The sequence below is a fragment of the Anser brachyrhynchus genome, assembly GCF_964034855.1.
Source record: "Anser brachyrhynchus genome assembly, chromosome: 1".
NCBI classification, from domain to species: domain Eukaryota; kingdom Metazoa; phylum Chordata; class Aves; order Anseriformes; family Anatidae; genus Anser; species Anser brachyrhynchus.
The window spans coordinates 6,301,590-6,314,715 of NC_137694.1; the positions used below are offsets into that span (position 1 = coordinate 6,301,590).

Consider the following 13,126-nt stretch of genomic DNA (forward strand, 5'->3'; position numbering starts at 1 on the left):
AAACGCCATTTCGGGTGTGCGAGGGTAAGATGCCATGAGATGTACAGCGTAGCACACTACACACGGTTTCTTTTGCAATAAGAAGGAGACAAATGGAGGAAGAGGTTGAAAAGGAAAAAGTGTTAGGAGCTTTTATGGCTTTTATGGAAGCCAGAATTGTACAGTGTTGTGATGAAAGCTTTATGAATGAATGTATAATGTATTGAAAAAAAAAAAAGATACTAAAGAGTTATAGGAAGCTATTATAGGAAGCACAAGTCTTCCTCTTCAGTCCTGAAAGAATCAGCACATGTTTTTTTAATTACAAGCAAAGTTCATTTGTCAAACTAAACTCCTTTGAGTATGTTTGAAATGCTTGCGAGCTCTTAAATTACTTGAAAATTCCATCTCAGTCTTGGCAGTGGTGGAGCTCAAGAAAAAAAGTTGGTAAAACAGAAACCAAGCATGCCATAAACTAATGAGGGCTGTAACTTTAGAGGTCTTCTGAAACTAGATATGGCAAATTAAAGTTTTATATGAGTCCTGTGGGCCCAATGATCTATTTTTTTAATCTTCCTGGTTATAAAATGCTCCTTTACCATTTTATATTTCTTAAAAGCCTATAATATGGTGTTATTTTGAAGTTATATCATTTCAACATGTTTAATATTGATCATGTATCCCTTTAGCCCCTCATTAAAAACATGATTCTTGATTTTTATGACTATCCAACCTGCCTTACTCTTTTTCATTTTTGTTTTTAGATGCATCATCCTATTCAGATGAAACCCGCAGATAGTGAAAAGTCCAATGGTATGTGTTTAATTTATTTTTACCTAATTGTGACTCTCTTTTCACGAAAGCAAACAAAACATTGTGAGAGTTTTTGCTTTACTCCTTGTGTGCTGAAAATTATACGAGGCAGTTTTCCTGTACCTGACAGGTCAGGAAAGATGTTGACCTGCTCTGAACTCCCATTTATCCTCAGCTTTAAAGAAGGAAGGGTATGTTCAGAAAAATGATCTTCCCTTGTATCTGCTGTATGTCATGGCCTACCTTGCTACAAATGTCTGTTCACTTGTGTTCACTCCTGGCAGTGAGGTGATCCAAGAGCACCCAATATTGATAAGATGGAGATTAAATTTTAATGGTGAAAAGGAAAAAAAAAAAAGAAACAAAAAACATTCCAATGTTATCAAACAGTGTAAGCAGCTGATGGGCCTTAAATATTTGCCTAAACGTCCGTTTTATAGAATGATGCTGTTCTGAATCTGAACCAAATTCAGGTTTTAATGATATGCCTAGTTCTGAACTGGGAAACCCACCTTGCATCTCTCTGTATACTTATTCCTCTCAACGATTGTAAAATGAATGCTATAATGACAGTAATATCCGCTCAGAATACTAGGTTACTGCCTAAGTGGATGTATATGACATGCAAAATAGACAGCATTCTCAATCTATTAAACATGCCAGGTTTGTATATTCAAGGAAATAAGATAATCGGATGGTAACGCAGCCTGGCTGTGTGTGATTCTTTAAAAATATATACATGTGTATATTTTGCCCCTTGATTTGTTCCTGTAATTTTCTAAAATATATGTTAAAGATATCATCTGCCTTCTTAGATTGCAAGAGCTTCTTTTTCCCATAAGGCCCACATAATCAGAGCTGGTTCCTCCAACAGGCATCTTTGCACCTCATTAATTAGTAATCAGGGCAGAAGCCGTGCACTTAGAGATCTACATACCTGCAAATGTAAATTATGATTGGGCTCTAAATCTCTCCGCAAGGCTTTTTTAAGGCTTCTTTTGTGCTAATTGTAGTGCATCCCATTTTCAGGCTTCTCCAAGGATTAAAAAGTTTGGAAGGAAGCTAAAACTTCACATTATGCTAGGTTTCCTATTATGACAACTTTCAAAACAAAACTGGCCAAAAGCATGGGAGATTTGAGCCATCACCCATTTGTAAGGGAGTGGTGTTTCCTCTCTTGGGATGTCAACAAACAGAGTTTTAGCAGCAATTTGTTGCTTTCTTCGAATGCTCAGAAGAGAGGCCAAGGAAATGAGCAGGAGGACCAAACTTTTCAGTCACGACTGTAGCACGTGAGAGCTGCTGCTGGAATCCAAATTTCACTCCCTAGTATTTATTGTGCTTGCAGTGGGCAAAGTTTTCCCTAAGATACAGGAAGACTGGCCTGGACCCTCTGAACTACTTAGCCTACACAGGTTCTTTTTTCAAGAATAAATTTCACCTCAAGTTCATTGGCAAATTAGAAATGTAAGAGCCAAGGGGCTGAAGTAAACTCCCAAGGAATTACTTAGTCATTCCTCATTTTTCTTCCTAAAGAAGATTGAACATATTGGCAAAGCACTATGGGGAATTGTGCAAACCCTGTCCTGCTCTGCAGCGCTTACAAAGCAGGGTAAATTAGCTCCTCGCTGCTGCTGTTAGACTGGGGTTATCTACATAATACTCCTGTCTGCACTGTGGGAATACTCTTATTAATCTTCAGAGTATTCTCTTGCGCCTATCTCTAGCATGAAAATCATGAGGGATTGGGTGTTTTCTTTTTTTTTTTCTTGACTTCTTTGTATTTTGAGAAAAACATGTCAACAAATGAAAGGCAATCATCATTGTCAAATTAAAACCCTTTTTAAATTTAGACTCCTGGAGAGTGTGTATGCTTCTGGTAGGCATGTTCAGAGGGTGGTGAACCCTTCGTTTCTAACGACTGGGGAAACAGAAGGCAAACTGACACCATGATGGTGGGAACAATAGCACAGCTCCTCAGAAGGACGGGGCGTAGGAGTAGGATCTGTGGAGGAGGCAAGAGTTTGCAAGCAGCCTGAAGAGCCAAAATAGAAAAAAAAACAGCAGCACGCGGGAGGTGGAGGCCTGTTTGGCATGTGTTTCCCATATGCTTCAGGCTATCCATCTGAGGAGGTATATTATTTGTGCCAATAGCAAAGTGTAAACTGTACCCCTTCAACCAGATTGGTAAGTTCAAAGGGGAAAAGAAAGAAGGCATGACAAGGAATCTTGGTTTTCATGATCCATGGTGTTTGAGCTTTTTTGGAATGCTCGAAACCCTTTGATTTCTGAGTAATGGGAGGATCCCACTACATTTTATAGGTGAAGTGGTGTTTCTCAAGTTTCAAAGAGGCTAAAGAAATTCTGTTATTCAGGATTTCCAAATAGCTTGTAGAAAGATATGTGGGAGAGGTTGAACACTCATTGCAGTTCTTCTGAGCTCGCACGCATTTGTGAAAGGCTGGAGAGACCTGTTCAGCTTTCAATGGCAGGAATCATAGAATCATAGAATGGCTTGGGTTGGAAGGGACCTTAAAGATCCCATAGACAAGGACACCACTCACTAAATCAGGTTGCTCAGGACCTCATCCAACCTGGCCTTGAACACCTCCAGGGATGGGGCATCCACAACCTCTCTGGGCAACCTGTTCCAGTGCCTCACCACCCTCTGAGCGAAGGGGATGTTGTCTCCTTCATCTTACAGGGGTTTTCAAAGAACAGTATTTTCTGTGTAATAAGATGCCTCCTCCCCATCCAAAGTCCCTTACTAAAAGATCTGAATGACCAACCAAGCCCAGCAGTGCTAGGATGGAATGCTCCTCATTCCTCATCACTGTTCCTGTCTTTATGCATCACTTTACAAACTTATACCTTAACACAAAAGGCCAAGCTCACCTCATGGGAAATGGGAGAAAGTTATGGAAGAGCCAGCTTCTGGGCATGTTTGACTAAGTGCCTGGGCACTTATGTGGTACTAGGACTTTATTAGCAACCTGAAGGTCTGTTTTCTTCTGGGTAGGAACTGGGTGGCTGATAGATCTATGTAATCATCTCCATTTCATCCCTGTGTACGGGGCTGAAGATGGAGAACAATAGCTCATGTGTCTGAGCCAACTCTTTGCTCGTGCAGGTGAAGCAAAGCTTAATCAGTTTCACTGAGCTTTTAGCAGCTAGAGTTGATGGAGAAAGACTTGCCTTTAGGTCTAATTAATTTGTCTACCCTGGAGGATTCTGAAAAAGGCTTTTGTTGTTGAGAAATGTACCACCCTGAAAGATTTTCAGATGATTAATTTTGTAGTGTGCCCTGTTCTAGTCATCTGTTAGGTCTACTCTGACCACTTTTATGTTGCTTGGTAGCTATTTTAACCTATCTACAAAGTTTCAGTTAAGGAATACCTGCCAGAAAAGCATGGCTTCAAGACTTCAAAGACTCCACCATTGCTCGATTCATCATAACTGTTATCACTCACAAAACTTGGCTGCTTAAGGCTGTTTTTCAATTTTCAAAAAAGAAGGGGCACCTGCACTCTAATGCAGAAAATCACAAACACGTTTGGCTCTAAGATGTCAGTGGCCATTAACGTGATGCAGTTAGCAAATACTTAAATGTTTCTTGGACCAGGATTTGAATACTGTCAATACTTTCAGGCACATATCCTGAGGACAGCATACTCTTAAATGGATCAAAGCTTCAACACTTCAGGGAAAATTACAAAATCCTCCATTAAAAAAAAAAGGGGGGGGGGGGGAGCAAGGGGTTATTTGTGTGATCCTATCATTTATTTTTATTTATTTGATTAGTGAAAACTTGAAGAAATAATTCTGAAATTCTATGTGGCACGACTTTGCCAATTTGGAGGGAGTAATTAAATGCCATATGTTAGCACTAACACATAGAAAAGTTGATAATTAATGCAGGCAGCTCCAGATCCAGGTGTGACTTTGACAGATTGTACGCAAGGGTTTTTCACAGCCTTACAAATAGGGATAAAAAGTCTGTTTTCCCCCCTTCCCTTTTGGATGAAAAAAAATTAATATATTACCATTTGTACATTAACTATTTCTTGATTTGCTCAAAAGAGAAGGCAACTTCTGGGTGGAAAGCACACTCTTTAACTGACTGGAGCCCTCAAAATATATAATAAAGGGAAATAACTGATTTTTCAGGACATAATTTTGGGGATTTAGGGTTAGAGAAAAGGAAAGTTTTTTGAGTCAGGCAGATTTCCCATTATTGTTACAAGTTTTAATTCTTTTCTAGCATGCAGGAAAAAATCCCTGCCCCTTTATTCTCCTGGGTTAGCACTACTGATCTAATACAGACTGCAAACTGACAAATGGGGGTATGCTCATGCAAAATGCTCATTAATGAAGCAAAATGAGTAAAGCTGAAATATTTGGAGCCTTCAGGATGTTATTCTGCAAGTTGAATGTAGTGCTGCCAGAAGGCAGGTGGCTCTGGTTTGAAAAGCCCCCACCAGCAGAAGCAGACTTCACCTCTGCCAGCTTCTGATGGCTGACACAGCTCTCTTCAAGCATGATACCGAGGCACCCTTGCAACTCATCTCAGAGATAGTCTTGATGGAGTTAAGAAAGCTCATTTTGCTATAAAACAGACGTCTGCTGCTCGTCACACAAAGTTTCTACATTCAGGCAGAAGAATCCCACCTCAAATCCAGCAGGTTCAGCACTGGATATGTCACACTAACTGCCTGGGCAGCAGAGCTGACCTGCATTTGTTACATGTTTGGAAGGATTAGAAGTGAATCCCACAATTATTTGCTCAGGATGCTGTGCAGTTTCACACCTTCCTTCACATAGCTAAAAATTCAGGCCTTGTTCGGTGTGACCTTCTGCCTTCTCCTGCTCCATCAGTGCGGAGCACTCAGCCATCTCATCCTGCTCGTTATTTGCAGCCAGTGGTATCTCCTTCAGGTCACCAGAGTGGTGCGAAACAGCCAGAAGTTACAAATAGGCCTACGAACAGAGTCAGAAAGCAATGATATCAAATGCTTGCCAAAAATTTTGCATTTAGTTTCAGGGTTCTGAATTATTGAAACCTAACCCTGGTGTGGGAGAGAGAATTGTCAAGCAGCAGTGAAACGTTTCTGAAATATGTGCACACAAATACCGTCCCCTGTGCCCTGCTGTCCTTCCCCCAGCTTTTTCCTTCCCCTGTTCTTATTGCCCAAAGCACTCGCAGCTTCCAGGCTTTCTCCACTCCCTCAGAGCTCACTTATTCCTCTCATCCCTGAGGCTGGAGCTGAGGACATCTGCATGTTAGGGTTGGGAGTTAGCTGGAAGATTACAGCCCCGTCTATTATTGTCCAAAGCAGGGAGGAGGCTCCCATGAAACAAGCTGTCCTGTCTTGCCAGGAGAGGTGATTTTTTTGAGGAGCTGACCTCTTGGCATTGGTAACAGCCAATAGATAACATTTTAGCTGGGACTAGGACTGGAAACGTCAATTTTAGACGAGTATAGTTGGGGGACATAGCTTCAGAAACTGCTGTCCCTTCTGAAGCCAGCAGTGGGTAGCACCTTTCCAGTCTCCACGCTTTGTTGGGTTGCATGGGCTTAATGTCGAGCTCCTCTTTTTACAGTTTGTGCACAGGCAAGGCAGCAGGCCTGGCTGATCGAACGGGGGGGCTGCTAACCTCTAAATACACTTGAGCCATACTTCTTGCAGTCCATTGTCTGTTCGATTCTCGCACCACATCTGCAAGGCAGGGAAGTATTCCTTTTAGAAAGGAGAGAAGTGGCTGACCAAAAATGCAGAAACAAATCCTGTCAGCCAGCCTTAAGCAAGTAGAAAAGCATTCCTTTCTCTGCGTGAGAATACATAGTTTAAAACTATTTCAGCCTAATAATATCAGATGTTCCATCAGACGGAGTGAAAACATGTCATTCTGAGCCTGACAATTGTCCCTTTAAATGTTTTTTATGCTGGGCCCCTGGCCAAAACAGAATAGAAATTTTCTTTAGCTTCAACGCTGATCAGCACTGACTAATAGCACTGAATGCAGGGCACGTCATCGTATCAATATGTTTTCTGTACTCTGAGCATTCTTTGTGAAATCTGCATTTTTAAGATGTACAGTACACGGGAGCTGGATGTTTAATTTACTATAAAATCACCCTCAAGCTGAAAACCTGCAAATCATCTTAGTTCAATTGCATATTTATAGGTTTACTAGCGAAACTGAAGGAGGCCGGTGGGGAGTTTGTCATCTGTTACTCTTTGGAAAATTAAAACAAAGACTTCCCATTTGCTTTGGAGGGGTAGAAAAGCGGCGGGGATCCTTGGCACCCTGATGGCTTCTGTTTGGTTTGTAGGGCAGGGTGAGGATCCCTGCATCAGTGAAAGATCTCTTTTTTTTTATTATTTTTTTTGAATCTCTGAATGAATTTCTTTGGTTTGAGTCGTTGTCCTTGCACCTAAGCAAGACCTTCAGCTCCTTATTCTGGAACTGCATGGTAGGCACTTGTCCAACAAGGCCAGCAGCTGTTTTTAAGAGAGAGCTGGGTCTGGTCACTCTTTGGGTAGCCTAAAATCAACTCACGTTTTAACTGCCTGGGTACTAGCTGACACGCAGGCAGAAGTTAAGAGGTGGCACCTGGGCTTGCCCCAGCTTGATCTCGGTTTGCAGCATGAGAAATCTTTACAAGTGCCTGGCAGCCCAGCTGAGTCCCTTGGTCATACCCTTTCGTGTGCCCTGGCCATAGTGTTTGGCTGTTGTTGAGGGAGCAGGCAGGCCACAGACCTTCCTCGAAGAGATTAGTCAAGGGGACGTAGGATTTTTAAGCAGCCAATTTACAGGTATCCTCTCACCAGCAGAGGTGAGTACCCACACACTCCTCATGGCTGTGAGCAAGCCAATTCAGTTTCACCATCCTTAAAATAATTATTTGCAGCACCAAAACCAATTGTGTATTATGAATCAGGTATAAAGTTTCATTGAAAGGCATTTATTTATATATAAATCCCGACTTGGAGCCTCATCTGCAATCCCACTGTTCAGCTGCTGATCTCTGTATACCTGGCTCATCCCATGCATTCGTCGTTTGTTAACCTTTCCTGAAGGGTTAACCTGCCAGCGGAACCCCAATATAAAGTGTGAATGAAAATGTTGAGACTTGAGGAATCTGCCGAGAAAAAACTTCTCCAGGGTGTTAAATTCACACCAATTTTCTTGCCAGCTTCTCGAGCAAGAAGCTGAGATTGTAGGGGCTGGTCTCTGGTTTGGATTCTGAAAAATGCCTGGTCTCGGTGTTTGCCTGTATAAAAGCTACAAATACTTTTTAAACTCTACAATTCTAAGGAAAAAATTACTTCAAATACCTCTCTTGTGATCAATAAACATGAACCTCTTCTTTTTATTGTTGAAATTATGAAATGCACTTAAAGTGTTGAAGTATAACACAAATAAAATCTTATGAAAATAGATGCAGTTTCTTATTCCTCAGCTGCAATTTTTTCCATTTGACAAACTTGTACTAATACAGGGAGAGAGGGTTGGAGAGCAACAGATTTTTTTTTTTGTAGGCCCAGAAATGAAAATACTTCGTTACAAAAATAATTTGCACAATAATAGAAATAAGTAAGTGCACTGCAGCCTCTCTGGAGTAAAGCTTTCCTTCTCTCTTTGCATCCCTGCAAACTCTGACAGTCTACTCATTAACAGTGAATTGGATTTACATGCCATTTCAAGAGAAGAAGAAAGCACTGGTGTATATACTGTATAATAAGCGCTTAGATTTGGGGTTTAATATAGATGGGATGGTGTGTTAACATTTCTAAGTCTTTCCAGAGAGCTTTAAGTTTGAACCTGTTTCATTTTTGACACGAGTCCGCAGTTTTAGACCTGTAAATTTGAGTTTGATTAGCAGGACCGCCTGAGTCCTGCTGCTGCAGTGTAGCTTTTGCTGATTTTGACGACAATACAGGCAAAAATTCTATCAATAAGTCAGGTAAAGCACCTTTTTCATGTTTTGGTTGTGGGTTGTTTTTTGTTGTTGTTGTTGGTTTTTTTGCAAACTCAGCATCATTGCAAATCAAAGGGTTTGGCTCTTGGAAAGCATTATGCAGCCCCCTTGTTAAAGTGCTGCCCTAGAATATGCCTTGTGTCCCCTTGGAGGGGAGAGGACTGGATCACTCCGAAAAAGGCAGGAAAATGTAATGTCTTCTTTTTCCAGAGCAGTGGGTTACACATCTGCCTTTTGAGTGCCATGCATTAAGCTGGTTGAAATTGAAAGCTAAGATAGGAGCCTCTCTCTCAAAGCATTTCTCAGGAATATTTTTCATTAGCTCATATCATTACGTGCACAATCCCCTCTTCACCTTCACCCCTGTCATGATTTCTTTCATACGTGAGGGAGGTGAGGGAATTTATCTGAATTAAAATCTATGCAAAGATATCTTTACTCTTTCTAACAGAGGATGCTTTTCTCTTAGAAGCTGTGATGGGGGAGACATACGCAGAATGACTAAGGCAGCCAATTAATATGTTATATAAACAGCAACCACCACTAAAAAAAAAGGCAGAGAGATAAAGAAAGCTGAGAGATTTTGGGTGGGGGTGGGAGGGGGGGGAAGGGAGGTTGTAAGTATAAAGTGTTTGCCTTAGGACTTGTCTTCAGTTACAGAGCCAGACTCACATGACTGGAGCTTGGTTTGATGTGGTAATGAAGCATTGATCACAGGAAAAAGATGAAATGGCCTTTGCTCATTCATTATTTTTATCTTCTAGCTGTGGAAGACAGAAAATTGTTCATAGGAATGGTTTCGAAGAAGTGTAATGAGAATGATATCAGGGTGATGTTTTCTCCGTTCGGCCAGATAGAAGAATGCCGAATCCTTCGGGGACCTGATGGGCTGAGCAGAGGTGAGTGTGCAGTCTGTAAAGTCTCTTTCCTTAAGCACTAATTGGGAGCTATATGTCACAGTCAGGGTAGGCATAGCCGCTGTCTGCAGCTAGAGGTTACGCCGTAATACGTCCCACGTGATGAAGGTATCCGCATGAACTTTTCACAGTGACTGAAATTATCACCTTTTATTTCCAGTGTCAGAAAGGTCTTGGTGCCAACATATTAACTTGTGTTATCGCACTGTTTGTCAGCTGGAAAGGTTCCTTTGCACCCTGAGAACACACCCTCAGTTTTCTGCTCTCACAAAATCAAAGATCCTTCCCTGACCCCATTTCTGCTTTGTACCATAAGGCCAAAAAAAAAAAAAAAAGGGACTGTAAATGACTGTTTGAAGACGTACACGGTCATGGGAACTGGCCCACTATCTCCTGAATTCCTGTGTTTTTTATAAACATATGCAAAACATAGGTCTGCTCTAACTCAGAAACAAAGAGGTTAGCTTGAACCTGAAAGCTTTACCTGGACCAAACTTTGTAAAAAGAGCTTCTTGAGCTTGTGCCTCTATCACAAACCGAAAACCAGGGGAGAGGTGCTAAGCGGCACCACCAAGAGTGGTCAAGCGGCTGACCTGAACTTTGAAAATGAAGTGCAGCACAGACTTCAATAGCTGGTGACCCTTTCTGAATGCAGAAGTGCCTTTTCAGGAAAGGCTCTCTGAAAACATATTGAAAAGAAAAATAAATGTATATTGATGACACAGACTGCATATTAACTCCATGGTACATGGATCTGAAATTATTCCTCGGACTGTGAACCTTCCCATAAACTCAGCGCTGGGTGGCACTGAGTAGAACAGGGCATCATGACAGCCCCATCTTTCAGTGGGAAAAGATTTTGGGGTACTAGCTGCTGTCATGTAATGGCATGGGGAGCAAAGTAATTTTAAGCGTGAAGCTATGAAGAACATCACTTCTATTTCAATAGAAATAAATTTAAAAAAAAAAAACATAGCACAGTTTATGCATTTTATTACATTTTCAAAAGGCACAGAAAAAAATAATTGTATCAATCTTACATATAGATATAGCTCTATTTATTTTTTTTACTTCTGGATCTATTTGTTTCCTGTAGGCTGTAGGATCCTCAGTGTTTTGTGCAACAATTTGTGCCTGGGGTTGAGAAACAGACGTTTTTGTTTTGTGTGCAGCCCAGCTCGTTTTAAAAGCCTATACATTTCAGCAGGGGAAGTTGCATGTATTGCTATATATTTCATAGCACTGCTTGAAACATATACTCTACTACTTCTGAATAATAAGGGCTTGTTGAGAAGTTATTCTGACAATAAATAGGAAGCCCAAAGAAGATTATGCTCTTACATTTATGAATGCTTAGATTGCAATCCCAAAACTTTGGGGGCTGGCATACAGCAGTCCCTTCAGGCAAGTAGAGCATCAGGATCATGGTTTTTGCCTTGGGGAAGACCAGGGGAAAGGTCTGAGGTTGGTTCCTGCAGCTCAGTAATGACTGTTAACTGATGAGTCCACCACTGTCATCTGCTAGACCCCACATTGAGGGAAAACGAATCTTTCTGATTTTTAGTGATTTCACTTTGTAAGCAGCACAGAGAAGGGGTGATGGAAGACACAATTGGGAAAAGAGCTAACTAACTGCTGAAATGATAACAAGATCTGGGCATCAGATGTTTTGAGCCCCGAAAGAATTAATTGACTCTTCAGCATCATCCAGCAAAGAAATGGACTTCACCTGGGATCTGTAGAAACCCTACTGCATTATTACCTTTATTCAATAGTCATTGGGTATACTACAAGCATAGAAAAGCTAACTATGAATTCAAATAGGGTAAATAAGGGTGGTGGGGTAGTTTTGTTCCTCCATAAATAGCAATATTAAAATCAGAAACTGGGATTTTGAAGCCATGTCGCTAATATATCAGGGAGAGCAGTGTCGTCTGCCAGCCAGCAAAGCCATAGAGTTAACGTGCTGCTCTCTCCTGCTGGAGGGTGAAGATCTTAGTCCATGTAGGTCACACACCAGTAGTCTTAGCAGAGCTGTATCCTCCCTGCTACTCGGGTTTATTTCGGTCACCATCATGACTGATATTCTGTCATGCCCTCATGCATCATGGCTTGTTAAACTTGAATTGCTTTCTACACACCCATGTTCACACTTGAAAATGAGTTCAGCTGTGCCAACCAGGTTTTCAGGCAGATGTTTATCAGCTTCACAAAATCACCACGCCATGAGAGAAGGCAAAGCGTTGGAAAAATGGTTGGTTTTGCAGAGCTGAAAAGAAAAGTGCTAAGGGAGATTTGCAGCAGAGAGAGCTCGGCTGAAAAAGCTCAGGGTGAAAAGCTGCTTCGCTAAAGCAAGAAGGAGAATTATAGAGTTAAATCTTAGTAATGAGTTCTGATACTTAATGAGTTTTAATTCATGTTACCGTTTCTCAAGATGCTAGTTCCCTTTGCCACAAATAATATTTGTTTTCCCAGCACCAGTTCAGATGTGCTTCCCTCCCGGACACAGAGGGGTGAATGAAAAATAGTCACTGTCTTAGGAAAACACTGTCCTCATGATGCCAGAGCCTTCGGGAACTCACAGTGCTCACAGCAGTGAGATGGAAATATGGTCCAATAAACTCTGTTTGGCATCTCTTTCCAATTGCATAACGAATGTGCATCATGGTATCATGGAAGAAAAGAGCTTGAAAAATATATTCATTGGTATTTATGCCAACTTTCGAGCTTCATTGAAGGATTCAGGCAAATAATCCTTATTACCAGCAGATAGTTGCAAGGAATAGCTCCAGGTTACACTGCTCAGTAGAATAATTTTAGTTTGTGCTGCTACTTTTTGTTATTGTCGTTCTTTTCTCTCATAATGAAGAGTAAAAAGCTTTCAGCTGACTTTTCTGTCACGTCTACACTACAACAGCATCCATGCTGCTAGCGTGGTAACAGTAAACCCATAGGGTTTTACTGTAGGGTTGTAGGGTACCACATGCTTCCAGTAGCAAGACAAAATCCCTTTCTGCAGCAGCAAGAGATATGTAACACTTGTGATGGGTGCAGTGTAAGTGTTAAGATAAAGAGAGAGGTTGAACTGGTTGTTCCTATTGTAGTTTCTAGCCAGGAGCTGACAGAACTTTATATTAAAGTCGCACCCCTTGCTGTCACTACTGATAATGTACCATCAGCATTTCCACTCCAAATTCCTATTGTCAGCTGTTTGAAACTCATCTGTAATACGAGACTAAAATGATGATACAAAGCTCCAGTGGTGGAGCGGTGTACTTTAAAGGAAGTGAGATTTTCTCCTTAACTCAAGTTTATAACTTGTTTTATTCTACCGGCTACAAGAAATAGGCAGCAACCAAAACACACTGCCTTCCAAAGGCTCTGGGATAGTCCCTGTGAAATTAGTTGGCTGGCAGAGAGTAATTCCTAGCTG

The 13,126-nt window shown here is 41.2% G+C and overlaps 1 protein-coding gene across 17 annotated transcripts in view; it reads left to right on the plus strand.

Moving 5' to 3' along the window:
• Positions 1 to 13,126, plus strand: part of CELF2 (CUGBP Elav-like family member 2) — a 567,685-nt gene that overhangs the window by 486,104 nt on the left and 68,455 nt on the right. For all 17 annotated transcript variants that reach the window (XM_080580950.1, XM_080580958.1, XM_080580956.1 and 14 more), the window contains 2 exons: positions 744 to 792; positions 9,541 to 9,675. In XM_080580950.1, the coding sequence (XP_080437076.1) occupies positions 744 to 792; positions 9,541 to 9,675 (184 nt within the window). The remainder of the gene's footprint in view (positions 1 to 743; positions 793 to 9,540; positions 9,676 to 13,126) is intronic.